Source organism: Vespa crabro, chromosome 23 (assembly GCF_910589235.1).
Source record: "Vespa crabro chromosome 23, iyVesCrab1.2, whole genome shotgun sequence".
In the NCBI taxonomy this organism is placed as follows: Eukaryota; Metazoa; Arthropoda; class Insecta; order Hymenoptera; family Vespidae; genus Vespa; species Vespa crabro.
This window is the reverse complement of record NC_060977.1, coordinates 908,073-932,432: the sequence shown is the minus strand read 5'-3', so window position 1 is coordinate 932,432 and position 24,360 is coordinate 908,073. Positions and strand designations below refer to the sequence as shown.

The 24,360-nt window shown below is 41.5% G+C and overlaps 1 protein-coding gene across 3 annotated transcripts in view; it reads left to right on the top strand.

Moving 5' to 3' along the window:
* The window catches only part of LOC124432116 (amyloid beta A4 precursor protein-binding family B member 1-interacting protein-like), a 96,681-nt gene that overhangs the window by 12,797 nt on the left and 59,524 nt on the right, over positions 1 to 24,360 (top strand). For 2 of the 3 annotated variants that reach the window (XM_046980725.1, XM_046980724.1), the window contains one exon: positions 19,159 to 19,313. In XM_046980725.1, coding sequence (XP_046836681.1) covers positions 19,215 to 19,313 — 99 coding nt within the window. In that variant the 5' untranslated portion in view covers positions 19,159 to 19,214. Of the gene's footprint in view, positions 1 to 2,255; positions 2,335 to 19,158; positions 19,314 to 24,360 lie in introns of all 3 variants that reach the window. The other variant, XM_046980726.1, reaches the window with a different exon arrangement.

Genomic DNA, 24,360 nt, shown 5'->3' with positions numbered 1-24,360 from the left:
CGGATTTTTTAGTACTTCATCGTGCTAACGAGTCTCGGTGAATTTCTTTCGACGAGGAAATATCTTTCGATCTTAAGCGCAAAATCAAAAGAGAAAAATAATTGCGAAGGAGAGTAACGAACTAGAGTTTCGGGGGTGGATATGAGCGCGAGCGCGATCGCGAGTTAGCAACGTGTCAAAGCACATAAAAAAAAAAGGAAAAAAAAAGGAAAGAAGAGGAAACGACGATAGCAGACGGACTATAGTCGAAGCAAACGTGGCGAAGCTAGCGTCCCCTCCTCTTCAAGTTCCGAGTTTCTCTGTCTGTCCGTCCCGTCGTCGTCCATCTCTCCCCTATTTCAAAGACAGGGCGAAAGAGAGAAAGATCTAAAGAGGATTCATCGTTCCTCCTCTTTTACTCTCGGGAAGTACCGGCTAGGGACAAGCAGCTTTTACCGATCGAGTGTTTCCGGGCATGAGCTTAGAAATCGCGCGTAAGGGAATCCAGGAATGACTTTCGAGCTCTCCGATCCCCTTTTTCTAACGTACCTACATCGAAATATCGACGATTAACACCCTCGTCTACCGTCGACGAGAGCGTGTCGTGAAGAACTTTTGAGGACGTCTCTCATCGAGATCGCTCGATTTTTACTCTCGAGGACTTGTTGCTCCGATCACGTATGCGCACGCTTTGTCCATCATATTCGACACTTTTATTCCATCTTTCCTTTCGATCGTTATTACACAGTCTCTGTGTAATAATAGTTGGTAACATTTACGTCGACATGAACGAATTGAATCGATATGAATGAATTAAAAAGAATTCTTGAGCGAAGTATCTCGATATAGCATAGTTCTACGTAATTTCTTTGAAAGAGAAGTTTGATGCTGAAACTTGGCGGCATTTAGAGGAATTTAATGCGTTCAACTTGGAGAATGGCGAGTTACGCGAGAACTCGGAGAATAGCCGGCAAACCAGTGGAAATTTCAATGATGCTTTTTAGACGACTAATCGAGAAAAGTAGAATATTCATGGAATGGCGAGCGGGCCAGAGAGTAACGGTCTACCTTTCTCTTTTCTCTCTCTCTCTCTCTCTCTCTCTCTCCTTCTCATCTATTCATATCCTAGAGCGCAACCCACGATTCTGATGTAATTAATGAAGTTACGCTATAATGGAATAATACGTTAATGTAACGTTCGCTCACCAAACGATTCTCGTTGTTAACGGCGTTACTCCAACGACGATTGTAATCGTAGGATCTTTAAAGGGTCGTTATTAACTGTCATAATTAATTGTCATAATTATATTCGATCGTTATAACGTTTGGAAAAAATCCTCATTTATTTGAAAGAAGAAAAATGTTAAAGTTATATAGATGCGTGCTCGTTTGTAACACTTATTTTATCGGTATTCTTAGTTTTCATAGTTCTTCTTTTTTTTTTTTTCTTAACCAGCACGATAACAAATGGGATATGCGTGTGTACAAAAGTATTACGTAAGTTACATAAAATTTTATGGATTTTCTACAAGGCATACGCTCGTTTAAAAGATGTAGTCATCGCTGATAAAGGCCGATGTGTAAACAAACGCAGCTGATTCCACTTGCGCTATCGTCTTTCGCTACACTCTAATAATTTCGATCGATATCACGAATGTTGTTCGGCCTAAAGGGGTGAAATTTTGGTCGTTCAAACGTAGATAGAAAAATTGGATAAAAAGGATTCCTTATTCCGCGATTGAATTGATGTTCCACGTGCGTATACGAGGAAGTACCTACGTGCACGTACCGTCGAGAATTCGAATCGAAATTGTTTGTCATTGAGGATAGAGTACCTTGTCGGCTATCTGTCGTATTTCTAAAGTCCCGCTCCTATTTTCTTTCTCCGGATTTCGTCTCAAGTTTTTTCCTTCCGTTTCTTTGGTGGCGATAAAATTAATTGCTTTCATTAATTACACCACCGGAGAAACTTACGGAGTAGCGATCGCTTCGAAGAAACGAACGTATCGGTTTATCGATTCGCGATGGCACTCTGTTTGTCCAGGAATGGGCAAACAATGTGACATTAACGAGAAGAAGTAAATTTAGCAAATAGAATTTCTAAAGGGACACAATTCGTGATGGTGGTATGAGGATGAACGCGCGACGCATTTCCTAAAAGGCAACTTATACGTCCAAGTGTGCCTACGTACATATGCATGTATATATGTGTAGTGAGTCGACGTGCATCGTATTCCTTGCAGCTTCAACGTTTATTTGTTTTCTTCCGTGCGTAGGTAAGCACGGTAGGCAGAAGTGCGGCTAACCAAGCCAACCGCAGTTAATAATCCCACCCTATGGTACGCGTTGTCACAGGTAAATAGATGTTCTTCTCTTAATAAGCGCACGAAATTGCTTATCTATTTCTCTCTCCTTGTTACTCTTCTTGGCAGCAAGCGTAAATAATTCGATCTTCTCGTGGTCGATCGAGAGTACGCAATTAAATCGAGATCGGACGTAAAGCTGTTTTCACGCTCGTTGCAAAACTTCGTAGTTGAACGTGCTTGCTTTCCCATGAAATATTACATCGAACACTGTACAGATTATCCGGATTTGTTCGTTTGCGAATGAGCTTGTTCGAAGAAGAAAAAATGACGAAGAGTTTAGATAGATACTCGGATACACTCGAATGATTCTATGACGATACCATTATCGACCCCTTAAAACGTGCGTCGTTGCGATTGGACGCGATACACTCCGCACGTAGTAGATTTACAATTGGAGCTTCGCATACCGTCCCACGATAATCAGCGCTTCGTTATCGGCTGAATTGGTACCATGACGGCGATTCGCTTCGTCGTTCTTGTCTCTATATTTCTTCCTCTTTCTATTAGTTTCGGTATGAAAGGTCAATGATAGGCGCGATTAAATGCGTTCCATTGATTTTCGAATTTGAAATTGATCATAGCTTGGGAACGATGTACCGTAAAATTATCTAAACATTAGTCTCTTCTCTTTCTTGAATACTTTCTTTTTCTTTTTTTCTTCTTTTTCTTTCACTTAGCTCATCCTCACGAAGGATATTCTCGAGGAAGATTACTCGATAAACGTGTCATATATATTTTCTCGCAATCGTGCGTTCGAAATAAATGAATTAATCGTAATCGCGTAATTCACGGGCTTCGGTGATTCGCGTTTCGCGATTAAACGGCATCGATTGGTTTCGCAGGCGAGTTCCATCGACGTGCCTCGAAATGCATAGAACTCTCTACAGTTATGTCGTGAATCATTAAGGATTCATTTATTCCTTTGTCTTCGTTGTCTTTGCGTTCGCGATCGTTGGTCCGTAATCACGATGGAAAGGATGCCCGACAACGATTTAGATCGGGGTTAGTATTCGCGAAAAAAGGATCGATGATAAACGCCATTCTGGCACGACGTCATACCGTCGTTCGAGTAATCCCACGAAGGGATAAACTAAGGCAAGAAGACGAATCGGTTCAAGGGACTGCGTGTCAAGAGTGAAAATCCGATCGGCTACCGTTACATTTCCTTTATCGGTCACATAATTGCTTCGAATTTTTCTGCTGTCACAGCGTTGCTCTAACTTTTCCATACGACGAGGCGATCTAACTGTTCTACGTGTACGTGCGCATAACGCTAAAAGCATCCTCTTTGATCGTTCTCCTCTATTTATTAAAGCTTTTGACAAAAAATTTCCCATTTATTTCATCGATAGAAGAAGAAAATCGATACACACTTATTTCCATCGTGAAAACTATTAGAAACGTGTTCGTGACTGGCTATTTGGTATCGTCACGCTTGTACATATACGCCGGCAATCAACGTGGTGATCGCTTTCAAGCTACATTGTTGTAACGTTGTTGCGGCACCCTAACCTTATTTTATTATCGTTATTTCGATTTAACGAGGCTTTGTGTTCTCTGTACCACCACCACCACCACCACCACTACCACCTCCTCCTCCTTCTACTTCAGCTCCAGCTCCTCCTCCTCCTCCTCCTCCGGCTCCTCTTCTCTTCCTCCTTTCTCTCTACACACCTTTGCACCGTACTGCATTCTGCCGCTACGATGACTTTGCGATCCACGATATAGATTCGAGTCTTTCTTCGAGTCACAATTAGCTCCGATGAGCGATGAAAAAAGGGGTCCGCGTAGTCATCGTTAAAGGAATAAAGGCGATACCTCGGCGCGACGCATCGTTTACTTATTATCGCGATAATAATGCTCGTTGTTATGCTCCCTCTGAGATTGCACCTTTCGGCAAAGGGGGTGTTGACAAAGAGACCCGTGATTCTATTCAATTAAAGCCGATCGACCCTGTCGGCACTTTGTCCCGTTAATTAATATCGCAAACGTCGTAAATAATTAGTAATGCCATGATAAACGTGGATTAATATATCGCGGTTAATCCGATATTTTCTATATACTATAAGAAGCTTATTTACCAGAAACATCTTGTTAACATTTTTACACGCGAGAACGATAAATTTTCGCCGCTTATAAAACGCTTTTCTCGGAGCGAAGATTAAATTATTACCACCGTAATTGGCCAGAGAGCGAGAGAGAGAGAGAGAGAGAGGGAGTGAGAGGAGTGAAAGAGAGAGAGGAGAGAAAGAAAGAGAGGAGAGAGTCGATAGGAAGAAGAGATATAGGAGAGTTCTTGGTGTGTATTTTGTAAAGCGTCGGTGATAAATATAATTGCATCATCGGTGTGCGAGCGGAGGCTGTTTGGAAGCGAAGGAGGCACTTCTTCGGGGAACAATGTGCCTAGATCCTAGCCATTGTAAGTTTCGTCACGCGTAGGCGTAATCGCTGTAATTTACGATCATCTCTAAAGAACGCCAGAAACTCGTTTGAAATTTTCTGGCAGCCGGGTGGTCCGGCAGTTGGTCGCGTGTGGCGATGCTCTTCCCGGCCATTACCATTCTTAGCGGCTCGGATTTGTAACGAGTGAAAGAGCTCTCGCACCTTTTTCGGAATACAAATGGACGATCTCATGGTGTCGTCCTTTCTTCTCTTTCCTTATCTTTATCTTTTTTTCCTTTTTTACGATACGTCAAATAACCCAATTTGATGGTTAATTATGAAGGGCAACGATTTGGAGTCAGTTACATCGAAGAGAAATCAGGCGTGTGGGTAAATCTGGAGCTCGATCGACCGTTGGGCACCGGCTAACGACTGCCCACGTGCTACGGATTCGCACCCACACGAGTGAGATCGTCGCGTTAAACCTCCCGTGTTAAGCACCGCTTTTATTTGCACCTGGTTACACTCGCTTATACCAGGACCGTCCTACTACCATGGCACATAGAATTAACGATTATTGGTCGATCGCTTTCATTTGCAACATTTATTCCAAGTAATACTCGTAAACGTGCAATTCCGTTATATCGATACTTACGTATGTTTTTAGCCAACGAAGCGAATGGCCATATAAATATCGCAACTTGACTAGAGGTATCATACTTTATTTTTTTTTCGACTATGAAGCTTTCCCACAATCGTCTTATTATTGGGAAGAAAGAGAAAGAGGATTCGCGATTAGTCGAACTTGACAAATTCCGCTATCTCGAGCTTAAACATCGATGAAGGCAACGATCCGCGTGGGAATCCGATTATAGCGTATTCTTGACGTACGATCGATGCACTTAGAGTGCAGTTACATAGGTAACGGTTCGCTACTCTTCTCGTGTGGTATCGTGGTTGCAGCAGCAACTCGCAGCTTCTCCGGAGATCGTTCTGCGCTGTTACAAACTCGTCCGTGCGTAAACACTACGAAATCGAGGGAGCGAAAGAGAGAATTACCACGAAGGATCGACGATCCATGCTCTCTCGATCGTTTTGTTTTGTCTTCGCATTCGAGCGAACTTACAACAATGACCCGCTTCGAGCATACGATCGTTCGTGCGTCACGAGATCTTTCATAGGCCGGGAAATACGATCGATGCCCATTGAAATAAAGACATCGATCCGTTTTCTTGGGAGATGATACGCGGAATATACATATGTATCTCAAACTTCGATCGAGATCAAACTTTGAGATCTCGTCATTTCAGGACGAATATTAACCGGATAGAACAGCGATCGTGATTTCTTAACTTATATAGATCGTTCGCCGTGTGCTCGATTCATATTTAAATTGCGAAATGTTCGAGTACCAGTACTACATGAGGATATTAAACGTTAAGTATGCGAGAGAAGAGGACTTTTGTAATTAACTTTGTCATCGACCTAGATCGTTCGTTTCTTCGGAAGCGGAACGGAGAAATGCTGTAACGGAATCGAAAAAGTTCATTCTTTGTATGTGCTATTCGATCGAATCTCGCGTGCCATCGAACTGATTGAGACAAGAAGGTAGGCATTCTCTGACGGATGACCGAGAAGAGAAAGAGACTCCCTCTCGAATTTTATTCGCCATTGTAATTCATCGTAGTTGTTCAAGAATCCTCTCCGAAGAAATGATCTCGGCGCGATATATCTCGTTCGAAGGTGGTCACGGGGTCGTTGACGATTCGAGTTTCTTGCGCCACAGGATCCCATGAGAGCTCCTCCTTGACCAAATATGGCATGGAATGTGCCCAAACATTGATTGAGATTAAAAGAAAGCAAATGGAAAGAGGCTGTAGAAAAGGATCGAAGAAAGAACGAAGCTCCTTGGGATCTTCTTTTTATCGAAAAATAAATTATTACGTTTTTAAGAGTCCATCTCTCGAGCTTGTATCATTTTCCGTATTAATAAAATTCCATCGAAAATTTTTTACTGGCACGTTAAATTTTTGCATTGGACCGAGATATTTCCAGATTAACCGTGAATACTCGCAAGAAAAACGGAATAATCGCAAAGTCCGTTTAAATGAGAAATAAACTGCGACGAACGAAGAATTCATTATTTCCGTAAGATGCACCGTCGTAAACCGTAACTTTCTACGCAAAAAGATTATAATAAACCTTTCATATTGCTGTTACAAAGTTCGAAAATGCAATTTTATAATAATGCTACTGTAAATAAGACTCCTTTTTACGTTTGATTCGAAAGTTATATTAAAATTGATAGTATACGAATATACAGGGTGTCTCGTTTATAACGATAGAATTTCATGGGAAACATTAGAATCGGATATATTTATTTTCATTTTTATTAGCAATGCAAAACTTATAATATAATACTATTGTTAACAAAGGACAAACTTCTCATCTTTCAACCATCATCCCAATTTTTCGAGATAAACGGGGGACATCCTATACGTATTCGTATAATCAAAGGTAAATCGTTAAATCGATCAGTAATACGAGTTCTATGAGTGTAACGACAAAAACAAAATCGGATTGAAATTTGTTCCGAGCGAATGCTCAAAGCTTTCAGGATCTCTTTTGAAAATGACGGCAAAATTAATGCATTCGTTAGAAAGTTATTTCCCACAGAAGCGTGAGTTTGCGGCTAGTATCAAAGTTGACGCGTAGAGATCGTCACGCAACGAAACGTACTCGCGTGAACGCGTCGGTTCTCTGGGTAGAAAAACGAGTAAGATGAAAGAAAGAAGAAAAGGATGACGTAGAGATAGAGGAAAAGGGAGACGAAAGATACTAAGAACGAGATAGATTGCGGAGTTGTGGAGTGAGAGAGAGAGAGAGAGAAAGCAAGAACGAGGATTTCAAACGTGGCTTTACCACCGCACGTTGATGCACGGACTAATAGAAATATTGATTTCAGGGTCGATGCACTTTGTAGCAGCGCGTTTCCACGGGTTCTTTAATGCTGCATGATGCATTATATTGTGACTTGGAAAGAAACTTTTTTCATATAAATATTCTCTTGTAATAATCGTATTTGTGATATTTGGAATAAGAAAGAAAAAATTAATAGGTGTATCTATCGCTGTATAAAATATTAACGAGGACCAATTTCTAAGAGTACATATCGTTGGACCGGATATAGAATGGACGATTCCAATAATAGAAATCTATATTTAGAGATGGGAACACGCACACGTTCGAAGCGTTAAGTATGGCACGGCTATTCCTGTATTTTTCTTGCTTCTGATCGCTCGTCCCTTTATAATCTTCGTTTTTCGTCGATTTCCCCCTGCCCCACTGTCATTCCTCTTTTTTTTTTTTTCTTTCTTTTTTTTCTTCCGTAGCAAAAAATAGGAGAAAGATCCTTTGGTGCACTGGGAAATACAGAAGTTCGCTTTGTTCCTGGCGTACAGCTGTGGTCGTGTTTAAAGGATGTCTCGAAGCCCGACGTTATCCTTCGGCTTTGCCTTTGCCTCGTTCGTCTCGCGGGTAATTAAATTCAAGAACGCTTAAGGATTACCACGCGGATTGCGACCTTGCTCACAACGATCTCGCTCTGGGAGCCTTTCGAAATCACTATATTTAGTACCATCCTACTATGCCGTGGAAATTGCAAGGTCGATGTGGATTGATTTCGATTTGCTTCTCCTTTGCTACTCTCGTTCTCTTCCATCTCCATCGTTGTTTCAAACGAACTCGTTTCGATATTCTATCTTGTACACCGAGCTACTCTTTTCAAAATTGCTTATAATAACACGATTTACGTGAGATTATTCGTATATACGCGCTTCTCGAAGAAAATCGTCGTCGAATAGAATGACACGCTCGTATACCATATACAAAAGGATCATTCATGATCGCCGGAAGACATCGCTTTTAACTTTAATAGTAAGCGAGTTATTCCGCGTACACATAAATCCTTCCTCCGCGATAATATATCTCGACGATCGATCATTTAGAAAAGAGAAAAACAGCCTTTAGCGAGATTATTAACATTACTTATTAATTAATATATGGTAATAAACGATTCTATTTGATGTCGTAATAATTCTTATGAGTTAGTAGGGTCGTAAATCTTGTCTCTTCGGTCGCTCTTGGGGTTCTTCGTTATTGTCGAACAACCCTCTTGTCCGAGCAATTTGCAAATAGTCGTAATTTTAAGACAATTCTTGACACGCGTGCTACGACACGCATGCATGTTTATCGAAAAAAAAAAAAAAACAGAAGGACGAGTAAATATAGAACTTCCTCGATTCGTAAGCGCGCTTTTTATCTATGCTGCCATGAGTGATACTTCGAGTCATATATTTTCCATACGATTTCATTTTAGCACGCCTTGTCCTCCATTCCTTGTCCTTGAATCGTGATATCTCCTTAGAGTCGACTTTCTCGGATTTTATAAATTTCCATATACATATCTGCGGCATATAGATAGCTCATAAACGATGAGAAAAAGCAGCCCATCTTGAATACGTAAAGAATTTCCGCGGAAACGCGTCCTTGATGTGTTATCGAGTGTGTATTACGAAGTCCAAGTTGATTATTTTTCGAATGAATCACGAAAGAACGATCATTGCTTCTGGGTTGACGCATACCTGGAGAATCGAGTATAATGCAGTGCCGATCGATTGATCGCTTCGTTCGTTGCATTTTTGTCACGCATAATGTAATGCGTAATCGTCTCTATTGTTTCCGATTTGTTTACAAAGTAGTAACGATTCAACGTGCTTCGTCATAAAGCCGAAGAATTTTTCTTCTTTTTTCCATTTTTTTTTCTATCTTTTATCTTTTTCATCTCGTTTTTATTCTCTTTTGTTTCATTCGATTGAATGGACGAAGCGTTCGATTTCGTGTTTGCATCGCGCTACGTTAACCCGGTTTCGAGATGCGATTACAAAGAGTTATCAAGATCGAATGAACTCGATTGATCTATCCACGAAGCGTGCCCTATGTATCCTCGGGAAATACCTTTTCAAAGAAGAGAGAGAGAGAGAGAGAAAGAGAGAGAGAGACCAGAAATATCGAGTTTCATTCTCTAATGCATCACAAATTGAGAATCCTATTGAAAAGATTTGCAAAATCTATGCGATGGGATCCGTTCGTACGATAGGAAGAATTCCCAAATGATTTTCTTTTGATGATCCACGTACGTACGTTCCTTATTTTCTTCTCTCCCTCTTTTTCATGATCGTTTGCCTGCTCGTTTCAACAGCGTAGGCCGGACTCGTTCTTTGTTTTGTGGCGCCTCGGGAACGCATGATCCTCCTTCACGGTGGATGATCTCGAGTGTGACGTATGCAGAGAGAAGGAAAGATGAAGTAAGCAAGATAAAGAGAAAGAGATAAAAGACAGAGACGAGAGCAGCGAGCGTAGAGATGCTAAGTTTGGAACCGTTAACATATTTCCATTCATAACCGGAACCCTCTTCCTCTCTCCTCCTTCCTTCCTTTCTTACCCTTACGTTTCGTCGCGCAAATGAAGTCACCGACCCTCTTTTCTCATTCTCTCTCTCTCTCTCTCTCTCTCTCCTTCTCTGGTTGCTTCGTTAAGGGACGTACGGCAGCCATGCGAACGACATTGAAATCGGATAGCTCTTTTAAACGACTAAGACAGCTTCGTATCGCTGTTAGTCGCCTTTACATCCGGTCTCTGATAGTCGATAAAACTCGCTAAAACTTATTAGAGACGGTCGAGCATTTATAGAATCTTATCTTCGATGAAAATTTAACTCACCGTCTCTCGTCGGATAAATCGACTCCTTGTCGAAATTGCGCTCTCGAAGATGGTCGCAATTAACGTTTGGTCCTCTCGATCGTACCACTTTCGATCTGGCATCTATTTATCAATCTTATACTTTCCTATTAAATTACATGGAACGTCTCTTATTAATAGCGAGTTAATAAAGTTCACGGTAAACCGCAGGACGCGCTTTTAAGGGTCAAGTGAGAGAGAGTAAGTATATCTCTGTACGTATGGGGGGTCATCGACTTGGACATCGCGGAAGATTCGTGCCGCGCTAAAGAGTATATTTATCCGTTATTATTCCTTACCGAGATAAAAGCGTAGAAAATTTATTACTCGAATTGATCATCCAGCCGTGGGCTGAGAGAAACAGAGAGAAAAAGAGAGAGAAAGAGTGAGAGAGAGAGAGAGAAAGGCCTATCCGTTCTTGGGTTCTTCCATTTGGTTGATCAATACGTGCATCCCATCTCTCTCTTTCTACGCGCCTGCATTTAGTATCCAACGTCCACGATATAAATCGCGGACGCCTTCCCGAGCGACAGTAACGGACAATCTCAGTGAAATCGATACGCCTTTGTCGCTGCTGAGATCATAGTTTGAAAAGGTCTCAACTTTTTACAGGCCTACGCAATGTTCGGTGTCAAGGAGGCCACTCGCTTCTATCCAACCGTTCTCGATCGGTTTCCTCGACTTCGTCTTTATCTCTCTCGTTCATCTCTTCTCTTTTTCTTTCTCTTTTTACCAAAGTATAATCATAGCGATCGTAGTTTCTGATTAGTCGGACAGTTCCAATCATTGTTCGAATTTATCGGCAACGTATTCCTGATGGAAAACTCGAGAAACATTGGAGAGCTTCGTTCGATCGTCTCTATCGAGCTTTGTCCGATGCTGTCTGAATGTAACTCGTTAGGTTCCTTGTTTGGAAAATATTCTACGTTGTATCACGTGGACGCGTGAACTAGAACGAGTATAGAAAAGTATCTAGCGACCCAGTCTCGAATATCGGCGCGTCGGCGTTATGTCGAATTAAGCTTTGGTATCTCCTTCGTCGAATATCCATCCTAGAGATCCTAAGAATGGGATCGACGAAAGACCGGATTCGTGTCGCGACTGACGTTGATTCTTAGATGCTTAAGCCATTTTGAGCACTGAGATTAGTAGAGTGCCGAAGACGTAACTCTTACCAGCAAGTTTTTACGTCGAATGTAAACTAGAATACATCTCTGTAGAATCAATTCTTTGAACAATTTTAAACTATTGTATTACGTTTCTATTCGTGGTTAATGTCGGATATAAATTGGGAGTACTTGCTTGCATCAACAGTTTCGACGTTTATCAATTTTTTTTCTCTGCTTTTTCCTACTATCCCCGTTGTATAAAGCGAGAACGTACCTACTAAAGATTCTCCGGAGGCGAATTCGCGTGCGTCGATCCGTGTAAATCGTAGTTAATCGCAGTACTCTGAAGGTAGAACGTAAGACGCAAAGTATATACGTAGGTACGGTAGCTCTTCGAAGGTGGTACGAGTAGAAGGGCCATTATTATTTAGCATCGCCATGGGCAACGACAGTGCCGACTTATCGAGCGATACCGTTTCTACCCGAAATAACTCCGTCTACTCAGACGTAGTCCTTGTTAGGAAATATACGTATCCTTGTGATTACAGCATATTCTTACTTCCTACGTAAACGTAGTTGGAGCACCGCGCAATTCGTTCCATATATTTTCGAATATCGGGGAAACGCGAAACGAATATACGTCTTCCTCCGTGTCCTTTGTCCCATACTTAGGCATACATGTGTACCAAGTTGAGGATATAGAGAACGCCATTGTGTACGAGTTACGCATTGAACGCACAATTTTATTGTTCGTAACCAACGCGTGGAGTTTATTAGGAGAGAGAAATGCACGCTTGGTTTCCGTTATTAGCGTTCGGTCAGGAGAAGACTCTACTCTCATTGGCGTTTCCCGAAAGCCACGGCAAACGTGACTCATGTGCCACCCTCCAAAAGCAGCCGACATCGGAGAAAACAGAAATTGATGCATTGTCCCGACATTCCTCTCCCTCGTCCTTTCCTTCGTAGACTTTTCGTTACGCATAGAAATTGTAGAGGAGAGCTTCCTTTTCGCGTTCTCTCAACCTCTTCCTTCTTTTCCTTTCTTCTTTTCTTTTTCTTACTTTCTTCGGCACTCTCTTCACTCCTCTCCCACTCCTCGTGCTTGCATAAACGAAGATGTAAATGTTCGAAGGTAAAGATCGATAGTATCGGGGCGTTGCACTTGCGAGTAAAGTACAAGATGAAACGATGGGTGGACGTAGAAAGGTTCCTCTTCACCAAGGGTGAAGTAAATGAGATTGCACGTCGGAGACAGGAAGAAATTCGTTTATCTTGGTTCACAAGGGAAAAACAAATGTATACTCGATCGCTGATCAATTAAGATGAAAATTCGATGCGACATTTTCGAGAACTTTTGCTCTCACACCAAAATTTCAATGATCTGTACAGATGGAAATCTTGAAAAGATATCGAATCGCTCGTCATTCCGAGAATTCCTGATTTTCCCGAGAGAGTTCATATTCCATAAAGTCTACTGCGATGTAAAGCGTTTGAGCGGAAGGATCGATCGCGAAAGGGGTGAAGTGCGATGGCATCGGGATGGACGTGTCTACGTGAGGCGAAAGATAAGACTTTGAAAAGGTGTATCCCCCATTGCCACCCCCCCACACCATCAACCCCCAACTTCTTTTTCCCCTTCCACCGGTATATTCGGAGAAGGAAACGCTTTATCAGATTATTTCTGAGCCATGAGACTTATTCGATTGCATTTTCGAGATGCTTCGCAGAATCTACGTTGTCGATCTTTCCTCTTTACAAACATTGCCTTCGAGAGAAAATCGTTGAATATTCGAGAAATCTTTAACAAGTGAAACTCCATCGATATTCCCATTGGATTCCATTAGACGCGTATAACGGACCGAACGCTTTTATTACGATTGTCCTTTGTAATACTATTTGAAGTTACAGATTTCCTTCGATCGATCGGGGATACAATGGTTATTTATTCGAGTTCATTAATGAGTGTTTAAGGAACGATCGAGGAACACGCTTGGATGTTTGCCATCACTTAACTCGAACCTCGACAGCGAGTCATTTAATGGAATCCGTCGATTCCATAGGTTCAGTCTCTGTATCCCGCATCGACGATTACGCAATCGTAGGAGAGCCTTTCCAAAGAGGAATAGACTGGACTGGACGTTCTCATCATCGAACCAACGATCCTCCGGGTATTTGAAGTGCGCTCGTCTTAACGGAAAAGGGACCTCTCTCTCTCTCTCTCTCTCTTCTCTTTGTGATTTGGGCATCGATGGTATGGTACGACGATAAATACGCTTGGCACAGCGGTACTACGGTCGAGATAAGAGTCGATCAATGTGTTTGTATGATGTCACCTCTCGCGATGATACCGATCCAAAAGTGATCCTTCGTGTTTCTTCGCTTATCTTGTTATCGAAGTTCTATTTATCCTATCGAATCGTAACCGGTATCCACGATATCTCGCGATATAATATATTTATTTTTTTCCTTCGCGACTCTCTTTCCTCACGATTATATTTTTTTTTCCTTTGTTACTCTTTCCTCACGAATTTTTGCAAACGCACCTAGGCTCAATATAAATTTAACGATGAACTTTCGAAAACGAAAGGATTTTTTTTTCTCATAGATCGTCCTCCGATATTCTCGCGAGCGAAAACGGATATCGATAGATACGTAACCAGTCGTGCGTGTGGCAGCCAGCAGTCGCAGGCAGATTTTGAGAAGCGTGCGTGTACATAGCCACGGGGAGATCGATGGCAATCGATATCCGTTCGCTTTTATTTGGCGGTCGCGTGCGAACACGCACACGTCTCGGACACGCACGCGCACCGCATCGCTTTTGCGATTTCGCTCTACGAAAGCTCGGTTCAACGCTCCGAATCCGTCAAAGGGCATTCCATCTATAGTCGAAATTGAATGAATCCTCGGGGATGAAATCGATGGCCGATTATCGATTCGCGGCGCTTAGAAAAATATTTTTTTCTTTTTTTTTTTTTTTTTTTTATGACGATTTTGACCACCACGCGCATTCCTCATATTTTTCCCACGTACCACTCTTATTAAAATATTGTTATTTATCTTCCTATCGTATTTTAATACCTTTTCAAATGAAATTTTCAAAGAGTCAAAGATCGGCTCAAACAACTCATTATTATTCAAAGTTATTTCGTATTAATTATCATGTAATTACCATACCAATGCGGGATAGAGAACAACGTCCTGAAAATACTATCTCTTTGATTTGCTACGCGCTTGGTTATCGCACAACTTTCATCGGTCAAAAGTTAATTTTATTTCCGCCAGTTTGGTTTTAGTACCGCATACGTTATATCGATCTCGACGAGTAATTAAGCTCTCTGCCATTCTATCATTATTTCCATGACGGAGAAAATATTTACGCGAGTCGTTATAAAAGTTTGTCGAAATTCGAAATAAATGAAATTTGTTGTTTGCGAATAATTAAGTTTCTTTTGAAAGATTTATCAATTTTTGTAGAATATTTCAAGCGAAACGAAGAAAAAAATGTTTGTACGTCAGTTTCCATAATTTCACAGAGTTAAGCGCCGGCAGTGCTTGAATTTCGAGTTTGCGGTCGCTACCGGTGTGTGCACGACATATTAGAAACGTGGCCGGAAGGCCGAAACCGATCGCATTACTGCATGCACACGGGGAGTTGGTCACGGGAGAAATCACTGCTGTTTAATGTTGCGCGATATGTATATTCTCAGCGACGGTTTAGCTGCGAGCCCTTTCTTCGTATACTTATACGTGTACGAATTTTTCTTTTCTTCCTTTTCTCTTTTTTCTTTTTCTCTTATTCACGGTACTGTAATCGCGTGTGCAGCTTGCAAGATGTAACAAAATTTATTCGCTCGAATAACGTTGACTTTTTTCCTTTTTCTCGAAAATTCGAAAGTACCGATAAAAGGAATTTACATTTCAGAGATGCTATTGACGTCGATAACGCACTAAAATACGTCGAGCGACGTTTATTTATTCCGAGATAAGTATCTCAGCGTGCGTCAGGATTGTGTACGCGCGAATTGTTAGTTTTCACAAAGATCGAATAATAAAGTATTAGACTGTATTCCGTATAAAAGTAAAAGAGAGAGAGAGAGAGAGAGAGAGAGAGAGAGAGAGAGAGAGAGAGAGAGAGAGAGAGAGAGAGAGGTAGAGAGAGAGAGAGAGAGAGAGAGAGAGAGAGAGGGAAAACTCGTTATATGCAAATGAAATCATCTTTATGTAATACTTTTTATTCTTTCGTCGTAAAAATAAGGGTGAAAAAAAATACGTAGAGTTTCAGAGATAAAAGATAAAGGGTTGCGTCGTTCGTCGCGAGGATTTTGTAGATGGAACTCCTTGAGAAAATCGAATCTCTCGTTCGTAGGTCGGTGGGATAACGAACAGCGACATTTACGATGGTAAAATAAGAAGACCTCTACGTACATAAATGTGTGTGTCTGTCTATATCTCTCTGTGTGTGTGTGTATGTGTGTGTGGAGAAAAGGGCAAGCGCTGAACTACAAACGTGCCACGCTTCGTTGACGTTACACCCATCGTCTATCGTTGGAGTTGCTTTCGCAAACAGTTCTCACAGAGACTAGACACGATTTATTTTCCAGCCTTTTCTCTTTTTCTTTCATGCGTAAGGATACGACGACAAAGACAAAGAACTTGATATCTTTAAAAAAAAGAAACACGAGTATTTCATTGCGTAATGACGTCGAAGCCCGTCTCAGGGTTGAACGCTAGAAGCTAGCAGGAGGCCCTTGCTAGGTCGTTGCATTATTAATCGAGCAATCGATATCTCGCTCTATGCGTCGCGTCGTTGTCGTCGTCGTCGTCGTCGTCGTCGTCGTCGTCGTCATAACGTTTCGAATCGTTCTCTCTTATTCCATCGTATCGTTTCACGGTAAAACCTTGCAAGGACACATTGGGAATGACGTATCAAAGAAACTCGTCCTTTTCTTTCTCTTTCTTGTTTGCTAGCTAGCGTAATTACGGAGCTGACGAGGAAAACGATTGGCGTTACTCCTAAATGCAAGGTGTACTGGCAGCAGCCGAGTCCGTGTATGCACTTATCTCGTTATGCAATCTGCCCTTCGGATGCGAATGTTCGCCTGTCGCGGTGCGAGCTTGGATATGCTTGACTAAATAATTACGAGGACGCCCTCCGCACACTTACAATTAGTTTACGCGTATCTATACTCATCTACGCATCATGCGTTTTTCTGTTTATGTATCGTAATTTTTTATCGTTCTAAAGAAGTGTTCGTTCTCGAATTAAAAAGGAAAAGAAAGAAAAAAAACAACTCTACCGCACAGGACGTAATAAAAACTATCTCTTTCGTTCACGTTCACATTTCATTTTTTTTCTTTTTTCTAGATTAGCTTGTTTTTACTCGCATCGACGTTTTACGTGTGTGACGCGCGAGAAGACTCTTGCGATTCGATCATTTTCCCGCTAAAGCTTTAATAGTTCCTGACGTAATTCGAAGTTGGTCGTGCCGAGGTCGGAGATAATATCGTAGAGTATTGTTCGGTATATGCAACTCGATCCTCACGGTGTGGTATCGTTACGCGCGATGCAAATGTTAAAGGTTAATTCATTATATGGCGAAGGCATATAAGATAAACTTTTACTAAGAAATCTGGCGATACAACGAGCTCGTTTTCTAAACGTTCCTTTAACCTTATGCTCTTTCTTTCAAACTACGAGATCGTAGGATTGCGCCCGGAGAATGAGAGTTCTTTAAACAACGATCGAGGCGTTCAAAAAAGAACAAATTTATCTTACTTCGATTATTCCTTATTGAGACATTTACAACGTTTCTTTCTCTGGCGTAATTTCGAAAATTTAAGGAGAGCTTGTTAGGATCTATTTCATCGACTCTAAGAACAAATTCGTGTTCGTCTCGGTACTATGACTTGACTTTACGATACGTTCAACGACGCCGCTTCATTTCGCACAATTAGACGCACTTATGCTCGCCCACGCGATCAAGTTGTTGAAAGAACGAATCGAATCTTCTTGATTCCTCGACGTAACGTGTTTTTATTTATTTCAAAAGAAATTATATTCGATAATATTTCGAAATGAATGGAATATCATTTACCTGTATTGGAATGATATAGCAGTAAAAAAGAGAAAAGAAAAAAAAAGACCAAAAGATTCTTCGCGGATGAAAGAGCCTCGTTCTAAACAAAGAGAGGAGAGCCATCCGGTTGGACAAAGTTCAAAAAGTTGAGAAACTTTTTACGAGCAGGCAGTCTTTTTCTAAGAGCGTGCTAGTGACACGAAAGAAATACGCCTCGGACCTCTTTTCTGGGCGCCTCGAACCTGTTTTTTTTTCTATGTTTACGTTCTCCCGGTTAAGCTGGGAATGGCGTCATTATACACATATATATATATATATATATATATGTACATATACTATTATATCCGATGTCGTTTCGTTAAGTCTATCTCTATTCGTATTTGACTTTTTACAGGTTCCTCTTACTTTTCATTTAATTTTTTTTTTTTTTTCGATCGCTCGTCTTATCCTCATCGACACGTCACGTTCCCACCGCGTAGAATACAACGAACGATGATTATAATCTCTTGTGCGATTAAAACAAAACAAAACAAAAAAGAAAAGAAAAGAAAAGAAAAAAAGAAGGAAGGAACCATCGATTTGCATATATGCACTTCTCGAGGAAAGTCACTCCCACGTTTGTTCGAGTTGCATCGTAAAGGGCCCGAGTTTAAAAGTCGGCCGGAGACGTTAATCTTGGAATATGAATGACCGCGTTATCTCGAGGAATCGGACGAAGGGTTAGAAGCGTACACGTTTCCAGCACCTGTTAGCTTCCCTCGAGAGCAAGAGCACGGCCACGACCTTGAACCTTTTTCTGGTATCCCCCTTTCCCCTGCCTACGTACTTTGATCTCGAGCTTCTTATTTCTGAATCGGATCGAGGCGCTTTAATAATAAGAATTTCTTGAAAAAAAGGGTCGCTGTCCTCGGTCTGACTCATTCGTTTCTTATTTTTTCTTCTTCCGTGGTAGGCGTGGGCGAGGATATACGCCGTATCGTTTCTCAATAAATCGATGAGAACGCACCGTAATCACCGTAAAAAGATGCGACGATCTCTCCGCGTGTACTCCGCCTTTTAACGTACTACCTCTGCCGTATGTCTCTTTCTTTCTTTTTTCTTTTTCTTTTTCTGTTTCTTTTTTTTTTTTTTTTTTACTTTCTCCGCTTTTTTTTCCCGAGCTATTTTCGGCCCGTTATATGCGTACTCGATGTCGTGGAAGCATACGGAGCTTCGTATCTTGTTTTCTTCATTTTGTGAGTCGCGGTAACGCTTGACCTAGATCAAATAGGGACCGTCTCCATCTGCATATCTTTATACGTATTTGTCGTCGATTTGGACGTCGAATCCAAATTTAAAGAAGCAGATCAACGCGAACGTAGATAACGTCGTTAAAAGCGACGATAACTTTAACGTAGATAACATTATGTGGATGAGATAACAATAACGAGTCTTTGTCGTTTTCAGAAAAACTAAGGGAGTCCAATAACTCAGACACTTATAAGCCGAGTTAAGAATTAATCATGGATCGTTACGAGGAAGAAGCCGACGACAGCGACAACGAAACGGATCCCGAACAGCTGTTGAACGAATGGCTCGGCGAGTTGGATAGTCTGACCGTGGTGAGTCCAACTAAAGTTTCTTTCGATGTTATTTTTAGAAACAGCCGTTGATCCAGTCGCGTTCGCTATCGTTGACAGTAACCCAAAAGAATCGTTCGACGTTAAAAGTTTGTTTGAAACGAATCGTAAGTAAGATAAGAATGTCTCTTGGGAAGACAAACGTTTTCTGCTTCGTTCTATGTTCCTCAATTGGTGTCAATTGGCACGTGGTCTAAATAATACGACTCTATAGACTTACGTTGGACAATTCTATGTATACGGATATACGACGACGAGGACGGCGCGAAGACATTCTTGAAAATATGTGACGTTCCTTTTATTATTTATTGCGCGCATATGTTCGCGATATTACACATAGCTACGATGGAAAATACTGAGCCTTTGGGCTATGCTCGATAATCGTGCCGTATAGCACCAAGAACATACTGGTCCGGTTCTAGTTTTACAAAAGTCTTAACTCACGTATTACTTAGTTTATAACTATTGTTCGAATATAAATTCGATTCGAAGAAATGTTTTTACTCTCTTTTTGTACTTTCGAAACTCGATCTATCGTTAATGGGTTAGGTACTCGACGATAAATTACTGACAATCGACTCGATTAAACGATCGTGACTCGAACTTTGTCCATCTCGATAAGTTTTGCTGAGAAAGAGAAATAGAGGGCTGAGAGGGAGGATTCCCATCCGTTAGTTCGGGCTCTTCCTGTCAGATACGAAGTTCTCTCGTTGTAGGATTCTGGGCGTTAATTCGATGAAATCGAACGTAATCATAGAACTGCAGAGTTTGCACTTGCGTGCGTCAAGCTACGACTTCTACTCGAATTATCAAGGATAGTCAAATATTACTCGGATAAATTGATTATAGTTAAATAATTGAGTAATATTTCTATACGTTTGTAGAATTGGTATGTATGACGAAATTATTGATTTTGACGAGAAACTTGATTTTTACGAGCTTACGACTCTTTTCGAATATGACGTCTTCTTTATTGCGCGTTAATCGAATGATCATAAATTTCTCAGACTGATGTAAATCTCGAAACCAGTTGGTTCGAATCGTCGAATCGGTCCTTACTTGGACTACGCGAGAACGTAGAAAGATCCGTGCAAAGAGGGAATGCAAGTAGTCGCGGTAGCGCAACGAGTAACCTTGAATCTTTAGCAAGGTTCGAAGTACGACGAGTACTCTACTCGAGCTAGCGAGCGAATGAGCGAGCGAGAGAGTGAGAAAAAAAGAGAAAAAGAGCGAGAAAGAGAGAAAGAGAGAAAGAGAGAGAGAGAGAGAGAGAGTAGCTGTTACGGAATGAAGGATGTACGAGCACGGTTCGAGTGCCGGTCGATGCCCGAAAGAGCTTTTGCACTTGTAGTTGCACTTGCACTTGCACTTCGCATTCCCAACGACTGCCTGGCAGACTGCGCCAGATCGATAGCACCTTGATGGATAACGTTCTTGTGAAACGGTTAATCGTATCCTCCACTTTATTCGTTCTCTTTACAGTGGAAAAAACAAAACCATATGCTCGCGTTACGAGCTTGGTCGAATGAAATAAAACTAATTACACGGCACTCGATATAAAGAAAGTCGAATAAAACTAAAGCTAAAACATATAACTAGGTCTTCGTTCTGCATATTGCTACGATTGCGACTGACGTGTTAAACCAATTCGAAAATAGAAATGGAATAAAAGAAATGAAAACGACGATTCGCATTGCCACACGACGATCAAGAATAAAACTTTGTCGAAATATCGATTAATACAAACGAACCAATTTCTCGCAACCAAAAGAGATTGATTCGGAAGAAGGGAGAAAAAGATCGGAGAGGGATAGAACGAGAGCGAGAGAGAGAGAGAGAGAGAGAGAGAGAGAGAGAGAGAGAGAGAGAGAGAGAGCACAGTGACGAAAGAGCTTTTGCACTTGCACTTGGCGTTGCATCGGAGGTCGGTCAAGGCGGCCGTGCACAGATCGATAACATGGCAACGCGGAACGGATAACGTTGCACTCTGGTCGGTGACCTCTGGGAGGGTGCTGGGACCGTCGCAGGACTATAGTCGTGCATTTCAGCGGTTGATTTTCGAAAAACCGCAAAATCCGATGCGGGTGTATATAAGGACGAAATGTCCGTTGTAAACCGCGATAATTAAAAAAAAATTGATCGAAAATTGATACGAAATGGGATCGTAGGGATGGACCGATCGTTGCTCTCGATGCTTCAAAGTTATTTTAGCAATTTTTGGAAGGGGAATTAACGTTCCGCGATACGAAGACCTACTATAAAAAAAAATGCGTTGAAATTTTAAAAATATATATCATACATGTTTAATCGCTGTTAATTTAACGTCACGATAAGATTTATTGGCGTATTTATAGATAAGATGTAGGTCGGTGCAGATTTTTTTTTTTTTTTTTTTTTTATACTCGTTTTCAGCATCAGAAGCTTTTGCACGCACACGTTTTAAATACGTTAATAATTAGCGAGGGTTTTAATTATATCGCAACAACGATTTGCACGCAATACAAGTTATATACAACTTAATAATTTATTATATACCGTAACGCCTATATATCGCCTTCGAAAGAACAGGAAAATATCGATCTCGTAGCGACCTACTTTGACAGCATTATCCGCGTGCGGTATTTTACCGACGTTCCACATCGGTTGCTAACGATCGTCGGTATTGCAGATTCCAACAAGATTCTTCGGCTCTTTAATGTTCTTGCGCAAAACACGGGCGGCGCTATCGTCGAGTAATTTGAATTTTTAACTTTTTAAAGCGCGCGCTTTGTCCCAGTCCTAATCATTATATTATACTTTATAAGAAGCTAATGTTAAACGATCTAGCGCTATTGAACAATAACTATACTTTAATCTGACTGTAACATTTGAGAAGATTATATTTTTTAATCGTAACGAGAACAAGATGCCCCGCATAATGCTGAGAAAAAAAATCTTTCCAAGAATCGTTTAGCCGTAGCGAGATAGGAGTGTAGACGATATTATTCAATCGTTAAGATAATAACATCAAGTTGCGACGCAAGATTGGTCGAGACATGCCCCTGGCGAAATAGACGAACGCTTAAGAACTTCCGGCGGTTATTAGTATGCGGGCTTCGTCGTATCCGCATCCGTACAAACGTCCGCGGCATCCTGAGTCCCGATGAGAACGAATGAGAAGCCTTTGTCCGATAATATTACTATATCCGTTGGATCTCGTTAACTACGAGATCTTATCAATGGCTCTAAGCTTTTCCGTTTACTCGATTTCTTAAATTATATTCCTCGTCTCTTTGACAGGCGCATCCATCATTCCAAAGAGTAAAAGTTCTTTAATTACCGTACCGAGGATTTTTCTCAAATCACCGACATAAATATTAATATTTTCTACCAACGTGGTAGGACGTCGTAAAAGTGGTTTCTTCAAATCTTTTCTTCGGAAAACTTATCTCCTCTGCGATCGAGGCCTGTGCTCGCATAAAAGGCGTGAAGGAAGGGGGGAGAGACCTCGAAAGAAGAGAAAACATTCAGGTATAAGTGCGTGTTGCACGTGGCAAAGGGCAGCTGCACGTTTAGCTCGTCGTTTTCCTTCGTCTCCCCTCCCTTCCGTATTTCTCGTAGGGCTTCTGTTTTTATCAATATCAAGGTCGATCCTTTCTACGACGAGCTCTCTTTCTTACTTAATTATTTAGAGTCGAGTCGAAAATCGAGGATAGCAGCGACTCGTGGCGATCGATTTATACCTTTTCTCCATAGAGATTCGAAGAAAGAACGGAATCACTATCGGCGCATCAGCCACGCGTCCTATTTGCCATCTGTTGCTTCTTCCTTCCATTAATAGGATATAGACACTACCAGCATGGATCTAAAAATACGTTAATGCCATAGCTCTCTTTCGTATCGCGTTAATCATCGTAATTGATCTAAGTCCCATCGTTTCGATCTGCTTGTTTCCACCAAGAAAAAAAAATCAAGCTCTGTAATAAATTCGCGTACGTCAAATCGGAAGTCGAAAGTCAAATGTTACTTTCGAGCAGGTTACATCGAAGATTCGCGAAAGAAGAGAGTAGCGCTCGTAGAATAAGAGTCGAGTTGCAAATCTCTCTCTCTCTCTCTCTCTTTCTCTCTCTCTTTCTCTCTCAACACCTCGGCTTTGGGTGTTAGTCGATGCGCGCTTGTGTACATATCGGGACTCGGTATCGTGGATGGCAGCTGCCTCGTAGTAGGCAGCACGTGTTTCTCTTTTCGAGGCAGGTGGTTGGCGTCGTTAAGCAATCTGCCTCCCCCTCGACGAGAGCTAAGATTTGAGCGGCGGTCTACAGAACGAATAAGAAAGAGAGAGGAGAGCCTTGTAGTGCGGCTGTAAGATTCTCGTCAAGGAAAAAAAAAAAAAGATTGGAGGGGAAGAGAAGAAAAAAAAAAGAAAATAGGGATGGCTCTGGTGAAGAAGAGAAGAGGCGCAGGCAGGTGATGCGGAGTTCCTCGCATCGCTTCGTGCTTGTCTCGAACGACAACGACCGGTTTTCACGATCGTCGACGTGCCGGCTCACTGCCGCTTAATAAGCCGTAATAAGGGCTTCGACGCATGCTCCTCGATACACGAGATACGATAAATCTCACCGGCACACTGCGACTTATAGCGCGAATTGCAGAGTCGCGACCAGGTTGCATCTCGATCTAAGCAGGTGGTTTCGATCGAGTCCTATTTTTTTTTTTTTTTCTTTTTTTTCCACGATCATCTCTCTCAAGCAAGATATACTTTTTCTTCAGTAAAGTACTCAAGTATTCAGACGCTTCACTTTCGATTTTACCTTAGAGTTAAATTCGTAAAATGCCTCGCTTCGACGATTCTAAGCTACGGGAGAAAGTGGCCTTTTGCTTTTCGATGTTAGAAAGATTGTGCCAGTAGGAGAGATCGTATGAAACGAAACGCGGGGAGAAAATCTATGATGTAAATCGATTAACGAGCCAACGGAATCGACGTTCTGTCGTTTTACGTTCAGAAAATTGTCAGCGACGATATCGCATTAGACGGTATCGTTCAGAATCT